Source organism: Symphalangus syndactylus, chromosome 5 (assembly GCF_028878055.3).
Source record: "Symphalangus syndactylus isolate Jambi chromosome 5, NHGRI_mSymSyn1-v2.1_pri, whole genome shotgun sequence".
Taxonomy (NCBI): domain Eukaryota; kingdom Metazoa; phylum Chordata; class Mammalia; order Primates; family Hylobatidae; genus Symphalangus; species Symphalangus syndactylus.
The window spans coordinates 90,562,321-90,581,196 of record NC_072427.2 but is presented as its reverse complement, the minus strand read 5'-3'; the positions used below and the strand labels follow the sequence as shown (position 1 = coordinate 90,581,196).

At 45.1% G+C, this 18,876-nt stretch overlaps 1 protein-coding gene and 1 pseudogene across 1 annotated transcript in view; one reads left to right on the top strand and one right to left on the bottom strand.

Annotated features, from left to right (window-relative positions):
• Positions 1-14,009: 14,009 nt before the first annotated feature.
• LOC129482527 (uncharacterized) lies at positions 14,010-15,104 on the bottom strand (annotated as a pseudogene).
• Positions 15,105-16,261: 1,157 nt separating this feature from the next.
• Positions 16,262-18,876, top strand: part of IGSF5 (immunoglobulin superfamily member 5) — a 63,036-nt gene continuing 60,421 nt past the window's right edge. Inside the window, exons 1-2 of the mRNA XM_055279734.2 lie at positions 16,262-16,625; positions 17,186-17,268. Coding sequence (XP_055135709.2) covers positions 16,609-16,625; positions 17,186-17,268 — 100 coding nt within the window. The 5' untranslated portion in view covers positions 16,262-16,608. The remainder of the gene's footprint in view (positions 16,626-17,185; positions 17,269-18,876) is intronic.

The window sequence follows — 18,876 nt, the reverse complement described above, 5'->3', positions numbered from 1 at the left end:
TGATCTGACAGGAGGCTGAGCTCAGGCAGTAATGTGTGCAATGTGGAGTGGCTATAAATACAGATGAAGCTTTGCTTGTTCACCAGCCACTCATCTCCTGCTGTGAAGACCAGTTCCTAACAGGCCACAGACCAGGACCAGTTCATGGCTCAGGGGTTGGGGACCCCCGGAATAGAAGGTTCCTATATACTCCATACCCAATTTCCCCTATAATTAACATCTTACATAAGTATGGTATGTGAAAAAATCAGACAAATCTCAATTGAGAAACATTCAACGGGATACTTGACCAGTACTGCTCATAACTGTCTTAGTGGCCAGAAACAAGAAAGGCCAGAGAAGCTGTTACAGCCAAGTAGAGCATAAGAAGACATGAAGACTAGTATATTGTGGTGTCCTGGATGGAATTCAGGAGAGGAAAAGGGCATTAGGGAAAAACTGAGGAAATAAATCTGAACAAAGTAGAGACTTTCGTTAATATTCATGTGTCAATATTGGTTCTCATCAATTGTGACATGTTTACCATACTAAGGTAAGATGTTAATAACAGGGGAACTGTGAGGGGGGTTACATGGGAATTCTCTGTATGATCATACTACTTTTTCTGTGAATCTAAAACTACTCTAAAATAATTTTATTTAACAACAAAAAAAAAATTGGATACTTCAAAACAAAACAAAACCAACCACAGCCACCCAAAGAGAACAGAGCCTTATGTCACGTGGCTGGTGGATTGAACTGCAGGTGGAAGTAACTTAACCTATAGAAAGAGACATTTTAAACCATATCTTTCATTGAAAGAAAAGTTTTCCAAATGGGAGATTAGATTAGTGAAGCATCTTGTAAACTTTATCATGAATATCTGAATTAAAAGATGACACAGTAGAGTGAGAAGAATACAGGGAGGCTCTGAAGTTGATGTTAAAGACAAAACTCGTGGCCTCCTAATAGCAATAGCATGACCCTTGGCAATATCGTGAGATCTTTAGAGCCTCCGTTTAGTCCCGGTAAAGTGAGTATAATAATACCCACCCCTTACCGTTGTAAGGCTGATTGAATGAGACTGTAGGTACAGCCCCCTACAAAGTACCTGGCACAGGAAAGCAATCTTTCCACCCAGGCAATTCTGAAATCTGTAAAACAGAAAACCAAGAAGGGGTGCTGGAACTTGGCACCAGTGCAAGTTCAGGTGGAAGTCCTGCTTTTTCTGGGAAGCCTCCTTTCTGCTCTTAAAGCCGTTCAACTGATTGGATCAAGCCCACTCAGAGTATCTGGATAATCTCTTTTACTTCAAATCAAATTAATGTTAATCACATCTACGGAATGCCTTCCCAGAAACACTCTTATTAGTGTTTGATTGAATAATTGGGGACTAGAGCCTGGCCATGATGACACCAAAAACCGGCCACCTGTCCCTTCCTTCCTTCCTTCCTTCCTTCCTTCCTTCCTTCCTTCCTTCCTTCCTTCCTCCCTCCCTTCCTTCCTCCCATCCACCCACCCATTCATTCATTTTTCCATTTATCCTTTCTTCTTTCCATCCATCCTTCCATTCCACCCATCCAGCCATCCATCCATCTACCTACCTATTTATCATGAACACTGTTCTCCTGTACTATAACTGAATGAAAGGTCATACCCATTACAAAAATTCTGAATTATGTGGGTCAAGGTGAGCACACTTACTTTGTAAAGTGCCAGGTAGTAAATATTTTCAGCTTTGTGGTCCCTTTGTCTCTGTCACAACTCCTCAGTTCTGTTGATTACAAAAGCAGCCACAGACAATATGTGAGTGAGTGGGCATGATTCTGTCTGATGAAACTTTACGCAAAATGGATGCCAGGTGGGACTTTGCCCATGGGCTGTGGCTAGCTGACTTCTGATATAGACCAGTTGTAAAGGGATGTTTTTAGAAAGCGCTGACTGAGTGGAAAGGGAAGCTAGCACAAGAAGCTTGCCTGTGGTAGGTCTACAAAAAAGCAACAAAGGGAAGAGCACTTTATTAGGGCTCAGAGCAAGGCAGGAGTGTGAGACCATGACAAGTGCTGTACTCAATGCACCCTCAGTCATGCTGTCACCAATTGTCGGGTTTTCCTCCTTCCAGGCACATGACCTTCTCTGCCCCGTTGAAGTAAGGTGTTGCCATGTGATTTGATTTGGACAGTGAAACATGAGCAGACATATTATGGGGCAAGCTTTAAGAGCAGCCCATGTTTGTCACATTTCTGTCCCTACGGCAGCAGTTTTAGGATGAAGCTTCTACCAACCTGAGTGTCTGAGTGAGGGGAGCAGAATTCCCTCACCCACCAATGCTATGTGAGTAAAACACAAACTTTGGTTGTGTTAAGCCCCCAGTGTTTTGGGATTATTACCAAACAGAACCTGGCTTATCCTGTCTGATATATCTAATGACACCAATAATATTTAACTAAATTGCATCCCTTGTTACCCTCTATCTTTTGTATGCTACCTTGTTTGTCTTCATAACACTTTCTACCACCTTACATATATTTATCTGTTCATTTACTTGTCTGTTTTCTCTGCTAGAATACAAGCTTCCCCAAAGCAGGGACTTCTGATTATTGCTCTTAAAGCTTGGAATGTATTTACTATGTGACATAATCAACATCACCAAAAGCATCAACAACACAAATAAGCATGTGTGTAGTCCTCACAAAGCTATGTGAGGTAGACAGTATTATTAACCTTGTTTTTCCTTATAGGTGAATTATTCTCATTTTACCTATAAAAATGCATTAGTTATCTATTGCTATGTAACAAATTGCCACAAAAGCAGCTTAAAACATCACACGTTTATTATGTGTGAGTCAGGTGTCTGGGCATAACTTGTTGGTCCTTTGTTCAGGGTTTCTTGAGAGACTTCAATCAGGGTACTGGTGAGGGCTAGGGCCTCATCTGAAGGCTCCACTGGGGAAGGATAGGACTTTGAAGCTCACATGGCTATCGGCAAGCCTTTATTTCTTGCAGGCTGTTGGACTGAAGGCTGAAGTTTCTAGCTGGCTGTTCAGGAGAGTCTGCCCTCAGTCTTGATTCCTGGCCATGTGGGCCTCTCCAACATGACTACCTGCACCATCCAAGTGCACCTGCTGAGAAGGGCATAGAGAGATTCTGCTAGCAAGATGGAAGCTGCAATCCCATGGAATCACAGAAATGACTTTTGCTGCCATCTGTGAGTTAGAGAAGCAAGTCAGAAGTCCCAGCCCCACTCAAAGGGAGGAAATTACACAGAGTATGATTATTGGAGGCAGGGATTACTGAGGCCATCTGAGAGTTTGCCTTCAACAAGGAACTTGGAATTCAGAGAGGTCACAGAGTGGGTCAGTGGTAAAGATCGCGTCACCCTGACCTCACTGAGACTTGACAGAACTATAAAGGTTATGGGTCAAAAGGTAGAATATATTCTCTAAAGCAAGGCACAAGTATTAATTTTGTTCTTATTAGGGCCAAAATCAGGATTTTGAGTGACACACATCTTCTTTGTAAAAAAATATGAAATCAGAAATGAATCTTTAAGAAATTAGCTGTTGATTACATGAAATTATTAAACAAATTGCTTGGATCTAAAAAACCTTTGGGCCTGGCATGGTGGCTCATGCCTGTAATCCCAGGACTTTGAGAGGCTGAGGCAGGTGGATCATTTGAGATCAGGAGTTCAAGACAAGCCTGGCTAACATGGTGAAGCCACATCTCACTTGAGCGTGGGAGGCAAAGGTTGCAGTGAGCCAAGATTGCGCCACTGCACTCCAGTCTGGGCGACAGAGTGAGACCCTATCTCAAAAAATAAAATAAAATAAAATGCCTTTTGTTTCTTCAAGTAATACGATAAAATTCTTATCTCTGTATTAATAATAGAATTAAGTGGAAATATTTTCACTTATTCCTCTTTATATGAGTACTTTTATTTGGTGCAACAATGTACTCAGCTAAAAGAATACATTTCTCATCTTCCTTTGCAGGAGGTGTAGACATTTGACTAAATTCTAGCTACTGTGTTATGTGGGCTTCTTGGAAGTTTCCTTATAGCTGGGTGATATGGTTTGGCTGTGTCCCCACCCAAACCTCATCTTGAATTCCTACGTGTTGTGGGAGGGACCCTGTGGGAGGTAATTGAATCATTGGGGAGGTCTTTCCCGTGATGTTCTTGTGATAGTGAATAAGTCTCATGAGATCTGATGGTTTTTAAATGAGGAGTTCCCCTGCACAAGCTCTCTGTTTTTGCCTGCTGCCATCCATGTAAGATGTGACTTGCTCCTCCTTGCCTTCTGCCATGATTGTGAGGCTTCCCCAGCCATGTGAAACTGTAAGTCCAACAAACCTCTTTTTTTTGTAAACTGCCCAGTCTCGGGTATGTCTTTTATCAGCACCATGAACATGGACTAATACACTGCGTGATCAGTTGGTCATCACATTCTTTGTAGATTTCCTTCTTCTTGCTGCAGCCACCAGCTGGGCAGGGAGAGGATACTGAGAACAAATTTTCATGCTGAGGATGGCAGAGAAGGAAGATGAAAGGAGTCTAGGCCTGTACCTCCCGACTTCTTTGTGCAGGAGAGTAATGCCTTAGATGCATGAATCTGTTATTTGAAGTTTCTTTTATATGCATTTGGATTGTCTGTGGCTGAAACGAATCCTGATACAATAGAAAGTATTTACACCCTAGAGAGCTGTGCTAAAGAACCTATTTGCCATCTCATAGTGCTGGCAAATGACACACAACGTTCAGTAAAACTCAAGTGGATGCTATTCTGTTCTCTGCTAAATGTGCCCGATTTATCCATTGTGATGTCCTGCCATTCCAAATAAAGAGATCAGGATTCCCTTGCCCCATGGCTCTACTACAGAGTCTGCCTTGCCCATCTGGCATGTAAAACCCTGAAATGTAAAACTCTGCTGTTTGTAGGAGTGCCAAGATGTTTAAAATATTTTAGATATTTTTTGGAAAGTTGTAAAACGTGGCTGATGTAGGAAATGGTAGCAGTTCATAAACACTACTTATTGTTCATCACTTCAGATGTCACTAGACTTATGTAAATGAAACTGAGATATTTTTCTTTTTTCTGTGTGAAGTCAAGCCCATTTTTTCCTCTAACATTATAGACACCCCAGAGTGGTTATCAGCATTTGAAAGCAGCAGGGCTTCTCTCTTCTTCTTGGATGTGGTTAAAACAAAAGGGCTATGGACAGTCTTGAAATGTGAACCCAAACCCCATGTTTTCAAACACCTCAGCAAATCTGAATGAAGACAAGTTTCCTCCTTCAGAGACAAAACAGGGCTCAGTCTGGAAAACCTGACTTTGAAGCAGATGACAACTTTTCCCACAGGTGGTGCACAAGTACTTCTGGGAAACACAAACACCTAATTTTGATCTTATTTATTAGGATTTTATTTTAATGTGGATCTGGAAAAAAAACTAGCACATCATGCTCATAATTATACGGATCTTACTGTTTAGGAGGAGGCCTAATTAATTGTCTGCAATTAACAGCTGTTAATTGTGTTTTAGAGATCAAGTTAGAGAATAATCCTTGGTAAATCTTGGCTGCAGGTGACTGATGGAAGTTTCAGAGGCTGGATTGGAAGATGAAACCGGGTGCGAGATGTTACACAGCATGGCCTCAGGACCTGAGCTCCAGCAACCTGTGGGTCCCAATGGAGGTGAAGTCAAGGAGCGTCTTAGGGAGTGGTTGATGTGTGAAGTCTCTGTCTGCCCATCCGAATAACAAGAGGTGGGGCTTGTGATTTTCCTCCACTGTATGTTGTCTAGTTCCTAACCCCCTGTCATTACTGTCAGTTTTAACTGTGTGTGTATCTATGTGTGTTCAACTCTCATGGGCAGGGTGGCAGAACTCGCTAGGGTAGGAGGAGAGACCACGAAGTCAGACCTTGATTCCTAAGTGTGGACTTTGAGAGAGTTTTCTCCATCATTTAGCCTGTGGATTTCAGCATTTTGAAAAATTAACCAGAAATTCAGAAATTAGATGGAGACCTCTAGTGGAGGCCTGGGAGAAGCAAGATTGGCAGATCGGAGTCTACAAAGGCTGGGATAGTGGCATGTGGCTGGGCTGCTTGGAGTGCGCAGAAGACACGCAGGCCTCTGTCTCATGTCGGGGTCCACCAGGGCCTCTGGGTGCCACATCCGGTGGTGTTTGCTGGCCTCTCTCCTCAGTCACCAGTGCTCAGGCAGTGGCTGTGGATGAAGGAGCCAAGATGGCAGGGCGGGGTGGCGGCGGTGCATGCCCCTCACCGAGGCTGATGTAGCTGCTGCCTCCACTGTGTCTGTCCTGTGCTTCCAGCCCTGGGGGACCAGCAAACACTTGATAGCAGGTTGATTACATCTGGCCCCTTCAATTGCAGCTGGAGGTGATTTTCCCTTACTGGAATTGACACCTGCTCCTAATACAGATTTGCCTTTTCTGCCTGTCCTCCTGCCAGCACCCCTACCTGAGGGCCTCTAGGAGGAATGACGTCTCAAACAGAAACCTGCATAACATCAGCCCAAACCAAGGACGCATTTTATCATTAAAGAGGTGTGCCATGAATGCATGACTGTGGGATCCATCGCTTTGACCACATATGGATGACTTGGAAGCTGCCAGCCTACATGAACAATGAAAAGGCCATTGATGGCTCAGCAAAGTTGCCAGCTCAGGGCCAACGCTCCCCAGGGTTGACCTCGAGGGTGGCCACAGTGCTGTAACAACAGCCAATATGGTGTTGAACCTACAGCCTACCTATGGTGCTTTGACACCAATTGTCAGGACACACGGGTCTGGAAACCAAATCTTGGAAGTAGGATTGATTGCTTTCCGTGTAACTCCTAGTGACCCACTAGTAGAATTTTGCTTCCTATCCCTGAGAACTTATATTCCACAGGACTAGAGATCCTGGTTCCTGGGACGAAGCAGGGCAGCTTCTGCTGAGGTTCACGGTAAAGGTTCTGTTGAACCCGAATATGGGCCCACTAGTGGACGAGCAGGCAAAGAAAGAAGGTACTCCACCATCAGGGGACAGATAATTCCAGCTGTCAATGGGGCTATGGTTGCTACCAGGGAACTGAAACACAGCTGAGACTGAGGAGATTGTCGGTGGCTTCTTCTGGTGCTTCCAAGTCTGGGGATAATGATGACTGGGTAGTTGCAGCCATCAGGGCCTGATAAACACAAGGCAACCAAGAACTCAGACCCTGAGTGGCGAAGGGCCAGCCAGTGCTCAGGCAGGTCACCCAGACCATCATAAGCGCTGATAGAAATCTAGGACGTGTGGTGGAGGAGGGAGATGACACGTCCCAACCATGGTCCCTGGTTAGCTGCAGGCGGCGTGTCCACCACGCCTTCTCTATGGAGTCGTTTGGAGATGGTGGCTGGCCACGATCTTGCAGGCTTAGTGACAGAACAATCTGAGAAGAACGAGGGGTGGGCTGCTGCAGACCCATGTGGTGCTCTGACTCACACCCTCTCAGCCTAACCTGTAATTTCAGCAGAGATTGGGGTGTGTTTCTGTTCCGTGGTTAAGTCGCTGCATGCTCACAGCAGCTTACTTCAAGCATGGGCTGCAAGGTTTTACTTTCTTCATCAGGATTCCTCTCATGCCATGAATGGGGAAGATTCACAATTGTTGGAGTTGATATTCCTAGAGAAAAATGCCGGTGAGTAAAGGCTCATACCTCCCATTTTTTTGGAGGGACTGTTCTAGAGCCTTCTGTGCCCTTCTCAGTATGTCTAAGCAGAATGGAGCACCCATTGTTCACAGCAGTTTCCTTGGCAATATTGCTGCTTTTTCCTCCCCAGTCTCACTGTTACAGGTTGAATTGTGTCCCCGAAAAGATATGTTCAAGTCCCAACCCTTGGTATCTGGGAATATGACCTTATTTGCAAATAGGGTCTCTGCAGATGTAATCAACTCAAGCTGAGGTTAGGCTGGATTAGGGTGTGCCCTTAATCCAGTATGACTGGTGTCCTTATAAAAAGACAATGTGAAGATATGTTGGGAAAAGACTGTGTGATGGTCAGACAGAGACAGGGATTGGAGTGATGCAGCTTCAAGCCAAGGAGCGCCAACGTTGACAACAAATACCTGAGCCAGGAAGAGGCCAGGAAGGATTCCCTCCCACGTTTTTCAGAGAGAGCCTGGCCTTCCCACATCTTGATCTTGGACTCAGCCTCCAGAAATGTCCTGTGGCACATTGTTCCGGAGTTATTTGAATTATGACTTATGCTAGGCCTGCAGAGACATGGCCCGTGGATAAGATGCTACAACCCTGTGTATATTTGTGAGATTATTCGACTAATATGTTGTCTCCCTGATCTGTCTGCTTTGTTCACCATTTTTCTTACCAGCTCCTAGTAGAAGGGAAAAAAATATTTCCTCTTGTTCATGTGAAAAAAAAAAACCCTCACCACTCAATGTGCTTTTTCCTGTTCTCTCATTCAACACTGTAACAACCAGCACAGACTTCTGGCTGGGGTTGGGGTTCTCTAACACAAATTGGCAGGGGTGGGGTTCTCCCCACCACCAAGCAAGCGCTCAGCTCTGCATTGGACACTGGCTGGGTGTCCTCCAATTCCATTCCAACATTTTTTACTTGGAGACAGCTCAGATCCCACGGGGCGAGGGCTCTGTTACACAAGACAGACCCCCGTACTTTCCCACTGATCTGCATGTCCAGGCCTCCAGAACTCCTGACTGACCGGCTTCAAGCTGGAGTTCCCACAGTCCCTTCTTTCGGTTTGATCCATTTGCTAGAATGAGTCACAGAACTCAGGAAAACACTTGTTTACATTTACCGGCTTATGATAAAGGATATCGCAAATCATACAGATGAAGATGCGCAGGGCGAGGCATGTGGGGGGGGTGGAGCTTCCATGCTTTCCCTGGGTGCGTGGCCCTCCAGGAACCTCCATGTGTTCTGAGGACGTCATTGGCTATGTATCGTTGCAGCATGAACGGGTGTGTTGAAATGAGATTGGGCAAAAAGTGTTTGGTCTAAACCCAGCAGGGCCTGTCTGTCCAGATTCTTTTGGCCTCTTTCTGCAGCTTTCCTTCCTCCAAGGGATGCGGCAGGACCCTTTCTGGAATGAGGGTCTTATGACCCACAAACAGGCTAGAGTTCGGCTATGGGAAGGTGAAAGGAGAGTGGGAGTAGGTCAGAGAGAGAGATTCTGTTTACTTAAGAGAGTACACAGAAGGGCGATGGGAGTTATGAGCCAGGAACCATGGGTGGAAACCTATTGTGTGTATATATCTATATCATCTATATCTATCTATATATCACACTTCTACTCTCTTATATTCAGCAGCTGATGCATCAGTCTGTTTTCATGCTGCTGATAAAGACATACCCAAGGCTGGGAAGAAAAAGAGGTTTAATGGACTCACAGTTCCAGGTGGCTGGGGAGGCCTCACAATCATGACAGAAGGCAAAAGCCACCTCTTTCATGGCAGTAGCAAGACAGAATGAGAGAAGTGAAAGCGGAAACCCTTTTTAAAACCATCAGATCTCGTGAGACTTATTCACTACCATGAGAACAGTATGGGGGAACCCCCCCAACAGCCGCTTGATTCAATTATCTCCCTCTGGGTCCCTTCCACAATACGCAGGAATTAATGGAGCTACAAATCAAGATGAGATTTAGGTGGGGACACAGAACCAAACCATATCAGCTGGCAACTGTGAATTAAAGTGACAAAACATAGAGTCACAGGAGAAAAGGCATACACATTTTACTTGATAATATTTTAATTTTTATGTGCATGGAGGCCTTCAAAGAAAGTGGAGACCCAAACAAGTGGTTAGATTTGGGAGCTTAGATACCATTTTAGCAAAGGGCAATACATTGTGGAGAGGTGACAAAGGAAAAGGGGTTTGGGCTTCTAGGGGTGGTCACTGTGGGCGAGTAAGCACACAGGTGAAAGTTGTGAAAGATTGGGTCATTTAGCAAGGTTTAATCCATGCAGACTCATCTCGGTGCTGTCTCCTTCTCTGGTAATAGAGGTTGTTCTTATCTCTCTCATAGGGGGGATGAGGGTACATCTTCACAAGGGAAATTTATGCCCTCCTCTCTGGCAGATAGGAGGAGGGCAGAAGTTTTTTTTTTTTTTTTTTTTTTTGAGACAGAGTCTCACTCTTGTCACCTAGGCTGGAGTGCAATGGTGCAATGTTGGCTCACTGCATCCTCCACTTCCCGGTTCAAGCAATTCTCCTGCCTCAGCCTCCTGAGTAGCTGGGATTACAGGAGCCCGCCACCACGCCCAGCTAATTTTTGTATTTTTGGTGGAGACTGCCACCATGCCTAGCTAATTTTTGTATTTTTGGTAGAGACGGGGTTTTGCCATATTGGTCAGGCTGATCTTGAACTCCTGGCCTCAAGTGATCAGCCAACTTCGGCCTCCCAAAGTGCTGGGATTACAGTCATGAGCCATCGATTCCTACCCTCTTTTTCTTTTTTCTTCTGCTTTTTTTTTTTTTTTTTTTTTTTTTTTTTGCAGTTGCAAGATTTAATAGAGTGAAATAGAGTGAAAATAGAGCTCCCATACAAAGGGAGGGGACCCAAAGGGGGTTGCCGTTGCTGGCTCGAATGCCTGGGTTTATATCCCAATCACTGTCCCTCCCACTGTTCTCTCAGGAACAGATGATTGGTTATTTCTTTACCTCCTGTTTTTGCCTAATTAGCATTTTAGTGAGCTCTCCTGACTATCTGATTGGTTGGGTGTGAGCTAAGTTGCAAGCCCCTTGTTTAAAGGTAGAAGTGGTCACCTTCCCAGCTAGGCTTAGGGATTCTTAGTCAGCCTAGGAAATCCAGCTAGTCCTGTCTCTCAGTCCCCTCTCTCAACAGGAAAACGTAAGTGCTGTTGGGGAGGTTGGCTGACGATTGCTGTAACTGCTTCTGGTCCGCGGTAGATCTTAGTCATGGACTGCATCTGGGCTCCATTTGAAGAACGATTTGTAATTTTACAGCTTCAATTCTGGAAGAGACAAACTTAACAAGGAGGTTAAAGATACAGGGATTGAAATGTATGGCCTGCAGTGCAGGGGATTACTTCTTTGGCACACTTTACAGGTCCCAACTATCTGCTTGAGAGTTTTGAAAATGCCTGGTCCAGTAAATAACAATTTGGCCATCTGATGGGTGCTATCAATTCCTAAGTGAAAGTTTTGATGAAGGGTTTTAAGTAATTTCCATTGGTTAGCTGCAGGCAAAAGTATTTTTCCTTCTTCGGTGGCTAGCCATCCTGAGGGGAGAAAACTATGTCCTTGTGAGGTTCCCCATTCTATTTCTTCTTCTGAGTACTGGGGCTTGGTTGCCCGGAGGGGATTACCCCATACTAGGGGCCCTTTTATAAGCATTTCTAATGGAGGGTCCTGCCCTGCAGCTCTTTTGGCTTCAATATCTGCTTGGCGGTTCCTTTCTATTTCCCTTTCCTTTCCTTTCTGATGACCCTGGCAGTGTAAGACTGCCACCTCTTTAGGTTTCTGTACAGCCAGTAATAATTCCCTAATGGCTTCCTGATGTTTCATAGGTATTCCTTTGGAAGTTAGGAATTCCCTTTCTCTCCATATTACTGCATGGGCATGGAGGACTAGGTAAGCATACTTAGAGTCTGTATAAATATTTACCCATTTTCCTTCTAATTCTAGTGCCCGAGTGAGTTTTGCCAGCTGAGCACTACTTCCTGGAGTGAGGGGATTACTTTCAAGTATTCCATTATCACTGACTACTGCATACCCCGCTTTTTGAAGTCCTTTTTCTACAAAGGAACTTCCATCAGTATACAAGTTGAGGTTGGGATCAGTCAAGGGAACCTCTAAAAGGTCCCCTCGAGCGGCGTAGGTTTGAGCAATTACTTGTTGACGGTTACGGTCTATCTTTTCTTCATTGTGTGGAAGAAATGTGGCTAAGAGTTGCACAAGTGCACAGTTGCAGCACTGGCCCTTCAAGTAATAGAGCCTGATATTTAAGTAAATGGTTGTCTGACAGCCAAAAGTCTCCTTTAGCAGTGAGTATGCCATTCACATCATGAGATGTCCACATAGTAAAATCTCTTCCCTGTACTATTTTAACTGCTTCAGATACTAAGACTGCTACTGCCACCACTACCCGTAAACAATGAGGCCAACCCTTTGCCACTACATCAATTTTCTTACTCAGGTATGCCACGGGTTGCAAACTCCTTGGACCTGTGTAAGGACTCTTAGAGCTATTCCTGTTTTTTATTTTTTTATTTTTTGTGACATATAAAGAAAAGTCTTGCCCCATTAGCAAGCTTAACACTGGGGCTTGGTTTAGGGCCTTCTTTAGGGCCTGGAAAGCTGCTTCTGCTTCAGGTGTCCATCTTACTAAATGGGTATTGGCTTTCTGAGTTTCCTTAATTAGCGTATATAATGGTCTGGCTATTTCACCAAACCTGGGAATCCATATTCGGCAGAAGCCTGTTATGCCAAGGAACCCTCTTAGTTGCTTTAGGGTTTTGGGATGAGGATAAGACAGTATAGGCTGGATACGTTCCTCACTGAAGGCCCTGGTGCCTTTGGATCATTTTAGCCCTAAGTATCTAACCTGCTGTGAGCAGAGCTGAGCCTTTGGTTTGGAAACCTTGTAGCCACAGGTAGCGAGGAAATTTAAGAGCGCTTGGGTGGCTTGATGGCACAAGGTTTCTGAACGGGCAGCTAAAAGTAAATCATCCACGTACCGAAGGACAAGAGTGTCCAGGTATGAGAACTGGCTCAAGTCTTGGGCTAATGCCTGGCCAAATAGATGGGGACTATCCCTGAACCCTTGGGGTAAAACATCCAGGTGAATTGAGATGTTGGGTTCGAAGGATCTTCAAAGGCAAACAAGAATTGAGAGTCAGGATGTACAGGGATGCAGAAAAAGGCATCCTTAAGGTCCAGGACTGTAACCCACTCTGCTTCCTCTGGTATTTGGGAAAGCAGAGTATAAGGGCTAGGTATAGCTGGGTATAGAGGGACAACAGCCTCACTGATAATCCTGAGATCTTGCACTAACCTCCACTGTCTGTTGGGATTCTGTACTCCTAAAATTGGAGTATTGCAGGGGCTACTGCATGGTTTTACTAGGCCTTGGGCTTTTAGGTCCATAACAATCTTTTGGAGTCTTTGTTGGACCTCGGGTCTGAGGGGGTACTGCCTTTGGTAGGGAAAGGAGGTGGAATCCTTTAGTTTAACTTGGACAGGATGGGCATTCTTTGCTCATCCATGTTGTCCTTCTGTTGCCCAGACTTCAGGATTAATTCCTTCCTCAAGCAGGGGAAAACAAATGGGTATTCCTTCTCCTATGTTCAGGTGTATTATGGCCCCTGCTTTTGCTGGAATGTCTCTCTCTAACAAGGGAGTGGGGCTTTCAGGCATAATTAGAAAAGCATGTGAAAAGAGTAAAGCTCCCCAGTCACAACTTAGTGGCTGGGAGAAGTATCTAGTGACTGGCTGTCCTAGGACCCCTCAGATAGTGACAGATCTGGAGGACAGTTGTCTGGGACAGAAGAGTAAGACTGAGAAGGCCGCGCCAGTGTCCAGGAGACAGTTAACCTCCTGGCCCTCAATGGTCAAGCATACCTGGGTCTCTGTGAGGGTGAATGTCATGGGCTGGCACTTGCCCTGGGCACCCTCAGCCCTGCTGCTGGATCATCTGGTTAGTGGCTTCTGACTCAGAGGACCTTCATCCCCTGGGGCAGTGGGCCTTCCAGTGATTCCCTTGACATAAGGGGCATGGACAAGAGGGCGGCTTACTTCTATTTGGACAATCTTTTTTAAAGTGTCCTTGTAGACGGCACTGGAAGCAAGCCCTATTAGGCATTCGATTTGCCCAGGTTTTCCCTGTTCCAGAGCCTCCAAAGTCCGCTTGCCTGAGGGCCATGACTAAAGCAGTGGCCTTTTTTTTATCTTGTTTGTCCCGTTCTGCCTGTTCCTCCTGATCTCTATTATGAAAAACTGAGGTTGCCAAGTTCAATAGGGTTTCTAAGTTTTGCTCCAGGCCTAAGGCAGACTTTTGAAGTTTTTTCTTAATGTCTGCAGCTGACTGAGTGATAAACTTATCCTTTAAGATTAGTTGGCCTTCAATAGAGTCAGGTGACAGGGAGGTTTGCTTCCTCAATGCCTCCCTTAGTCTCTCCAGAAAGGCAGTAGGATTTTCTTCCTTTCCTTGTGTTATGGTGGACATCATTGAATAATTCATAGGCTTCTTCCTAGTTTTCCTTAGTCCTTCTAGCACACAAGTTAGCAAATGTCTGCGGCACCAATCTCCATGTTCTGATTCTGTGTCCCAGTGAGGGTCTACACTGGGAACTGCCTGCTGGCCTGTGGGGAATCATTCTTTTTCTTCTGTTTTCATCCTCTCATTGACCCGACTGAGATACCAGAGATCACCAAACTCTCAGGCTGCAGTTATGGTGGCACTTTTTTCATTTGGGGTTAGTGTCTGATTTAGCAGTAACATTATATCTCTCCATGTCAGATCAAAGGATTGTCCTAACCCTTGTAAAACATCAATATAGCCATCAGAGTTATCTGAGAATTTACCGAGGTCTATATTAATTTGCTTTAAGTCTGAGAGAGAAAAAGTTACATGCACTCTGGCTGGGCTGAATTTGCCTCCTCCCACTGCTTGGAGGGGGCATAATTGGGGAATATTGGCACTCTTTGGTTCATTGTTTACCCCTTTGTCTATCTCCTTTTGGACCGTTTGGGCTGAAGGGGGGATCCTTATTAGTTGGGGAAGGAGTCAGGGGGATGCTGGGGTAGGGAGGTAGATTCTGAGGGTTTCCTGTAGGGCATAAATCACACTTTTTACATAAGTGTGAGTTGTCTCTTAATGAAAAGAAAGTTTGTACATATGGCACTTCACTCCATTTGCATTCTTTTCTACAAAAGAGGTCTAGCTGTAAGATGGTGTTATAATTTATACTTCCCTCAGGAGGCCAGCTTTCTCCCCCTTGAAGAGGATATCACAGCCAGGCGGTACTGCAGAAGAATATAAGTCATTTCTTTCTTAGCATCTGAGGGTCAAATTGGGCCTAATTCTCCAGAATACATCTTAGGGGCGTTTTCACCTTGAGGGGGAATGTTTCCCATCTGAAAAAGGAACATAGGGATGCCAGCACCCCTAGTCATTTTCCAATGAGCATTAGTCCTAGAGCGTCCTCTATGGTCCTAATGCTTATTCCTTTCCAGGGTGCGTAACCATCCATGGACCTCTGCTTATTGGATTAGTTACGCTCACCGATGTAGCAGTCCTGCACCTGTTTTCCTGCCTTTCTTGACCCAAAGAAAGGGGTCCGGGCTGCTGGATTCTAGTGGTCCTTTACCAGCATGCCAACATTGCCTTTGCACTCAGGGGTGAGTCCTAGAGCTGGGCTGGGTTCCTGAGTATTTCCTAACAACCCAGCTGCCCCATCAAGATGCATTCCCATAAACAACAGTTCTTATGCAAATTCATTTCAGAGAGGGTGTAGCGAACCGTTTGAGGCAGTATTGAGATAGTCTTTTGATTCTGTAAGTACTTTAAGGGTTGGCTGAGTGCAAACAGCTCACACGTTTGAGGAGACCAATTATTAGGCAATTTTTCTAACTCGGCTTCCACAACAGTCTCCGTTAACAATTACTGAATACCCACTGTTTTTTTTCCTCAATCACCTGGCAGGAACCATCTATCCTCGTGTCCTGAAGGGAGTCCCTCCTAGGTCTGGTCGGACCTTTGTATGGTAATTAAGATTTAAATCCCCGGTTAGAAAATCTGCTGGGTTAAAGGGAATTATCAGTGGTTGGAGTTACATTACCTTTTTCTAACATAATGGCCCCATACTTGAAGATTTTTGAGTTAGTAAGCTACCTTTTTGCTTTTTTGACTTAGACTAATTCTGGTGAGGTGTGCTCACAACGAGGTTTTCTCTAAAAGTTACTTTTCTACTTTTAGCAAAGCAGTTGCCGCCACTGACTGAATGCACTTGGCTCATCCGCGGGTTGCTGGGTTAAGGATTTTAGATAGGAAGGCTATGGGTTGTCAGTGGCCTCCATGTTTTCGGGCTACTCCCTTATTTACACTGACAACAAAGTGGCATTGGAGTGTTATAGGTTCACGGAGAAGACCTTCAATTATCAATTATAGGTTTTAAATTTACCCTGGCTTTTAAAGGAATAGGGCACACTTTTTTTTTTTTTACTATTATTTTTTTCTTTCTTTTACTCTTTGACTTCCTTGGAATCCATGAGGCCAAGAACCTGTTTCTCTGTCTCTTTCTCTCTCCATCTCTCTCTCTCCATCTCTCTCTCTTAGCCATTATAAACTTGGGGCCCTGGCAAGGGTGGTGGGGAACGGGTCCCGTATAACTGCTTATGTCGAGAGCTGTATACTTAAATTGGGAGGGACACCAGGGATAAAACTCCCTGGGTTATAGCTAGGTGCCTAAGGACGCAGCGTAGAGCTTCCTTAGATCCCTTTGGAGATACAACTTGCTAGAGGAAATGAAAGTCTGAACCATTAGTACCTAGGAGGCAGGGATCAGAGGAAGTAGATTCAGAGGTAAGGAGAATTTTGGGGCTACACTTTCAAGGAAGTCGTGGTCGGGACCCAGGAGGTATGGGTCAGAAGGAAAGGTAAGGGCGCACACATGGGCGACTGTTGAGTAGAGACTTCTGGCTGAGTCATGATCTCAATTGGCTACTGCCAGGAGCTCGTGATGCCAGATAGCCTCACACCTGAATCTCAAGTCTGGTAGCCACGCTAATTGTTTTTAACTGGCTGACAGGTGCCCAGTATTTTCCTCAATTCTAAGGAAGGATAGGACAGTATAGCAAGCGAAAGTGGTGCAATATTACTCACCACTTTGGATGTCCCTTCGTGGTCGCCAAAATGTTACGGGGGGCAGTCCTTGCTCCCAGAGCTCCCAAGATGGTGGCAGGCTACTTCCAAGATGGCGGCAAGCCTTGTCTTCTCTGACCTGGGGTTCTTGGCCTCACGAATTCCAAGGAATGGAATCTTGGGCCATGCGGTGAGTGTCATAGCTCTATCAGAAGCTGTGGGTCATGGAAGAGAACCGTGGAACCCAGTGACTAGTGTTCAGCTCGATTAGGATGACCCAGGCTTTTAGCCATGCAGGAACAATGGCAAGCCTTTAACCTGATTGAAAGTGGCAACGGGCGCCTCACTGGATCAGGAGCACAGCAGACACCCTGCCGGATCTGGAGGGATGGAAGTCAGTGGCGGGTCTGCGATGGTGGCAAACAGCAATGGTGGACGGTGAGTGAAAGCTCAGCTCGAGCTGTAACAAACACGGACCAGAAGAGTGCAGTTGTTAGATTTAATAGAGTGAAATAGAGTGAAAACGGAGCTCCCATACAGAGGGAGGGGTCCCAAAGGGGGTTGCCCCTGTCCCTCTTTTTCTATCTCTACTTTTTCTCAATTATCTTCAGCTCAAAATAATTCTTATGCCAAAATGGCATATTTTGGGGTGGCATATTCTGATCCCTTTCAGCATAGAGGTTTGTTTTTTTGAATCAATAACTGAGGAATAATTATTCTTACTAAAACCCAATAATTCATCAACTCAGAATGATCTTCTGAAGAAGGTGGTCTCCCAGCACGCTCTGGGTTCTGTTTGCTTGCCGATGGAACACAGTTAATCAGCTCACGGGACTCGTGAAGCTTGCATGCTGTGAATAACAAGACACTTTTGGAATGGGGGCTCAGCACACTGTCAGGGCTCTCAGTTTGCCATTGTTATTATTATTAACTATCATTGTTTTTATTTTCTACTATTGCAATTTCTAACATGCCTCTATTTACCCTTCAAGTGAGTAAAACATTCCTCAGGCCTTGCCTGGCAAAAGCACCTTGGAGAAGTTCAGGCTGCTGGTGAGGGTCTAGGGCTGACCCCAGCATGCCCTAAGGAAGGTCAGTGCAAGGGCAGGCACTTGGCTTGGTTAGTTGCTCTCTCCTGCCTAGGCTAAGTGTTAAGCGCTCTCTGAATAGCCACTGCATGAAATTAGTGGATAACACAACTAACCTGGTGAATTAGTCTGGTTTCACGCTGCTGAAGTCATACCTGAGACCGGGAAGAAAGAGTTTTAGTGGACTCACAGCTCCATGTGGCTGGGGAGGCCTCACAATCATGGCAGAAGGTGAAAGGCACTTCTTACATGGCAGCAGCAAGACAGAATCAGAGAGCCAAGCAAGAGGGATTTCCCCTTATAAATCCATCAGAACTCATGAGACTTATTCACTACCAGAGAACAGCATGGGGAAACTGTGGGGAAAAGAAAGAGAGATCAGCCTGTTACTGTGTCTATATAGAAGGAAGTAGACATAAGAGACTCCATTTAGTTCTGTATTTGAGATGCTGTTAATCTGTGACCCTACCCCCAACCTTGTCCTTGCAAGAGACATATGCTGTGATGACTTAAGGTTAAAAGGATTTTGGGCGGTGCAGAATGTGCTTTGTTAAACAAGTGCCTAAAGGCTGCTTATGGTTAAAGGTCATCACCATTCTCTTAAATCTAGAGAAAAAGAAAAACATTTGTCTTCTGCGCGTCCCTGGGCGATAAAACATCTCCAGGTAAAACCCTTTGTGTGCTTTATTTACTGAGTAAGGAGATAACCGCCTTTAGGAATAAGGTGGGGCTTGCTGGAGCAATACTGCTAAAAGGTTTATGGAGATGTTCGCATCTACATCTCAAAGCACAGCACCGGTGATGGTAAAGATAATTGTGAATAAATACTAAGGGAACTCAGAGGCCAGTGCCGGTGTGGGTCCTCTGTAAGCACAGCACCGGTCCCCTGGGCCCCGCTTTTCCTTCTCTACACTTTGTCTCTGTGTCTTATTCCTTTTCTCAAGTCTTTCGTCCCACC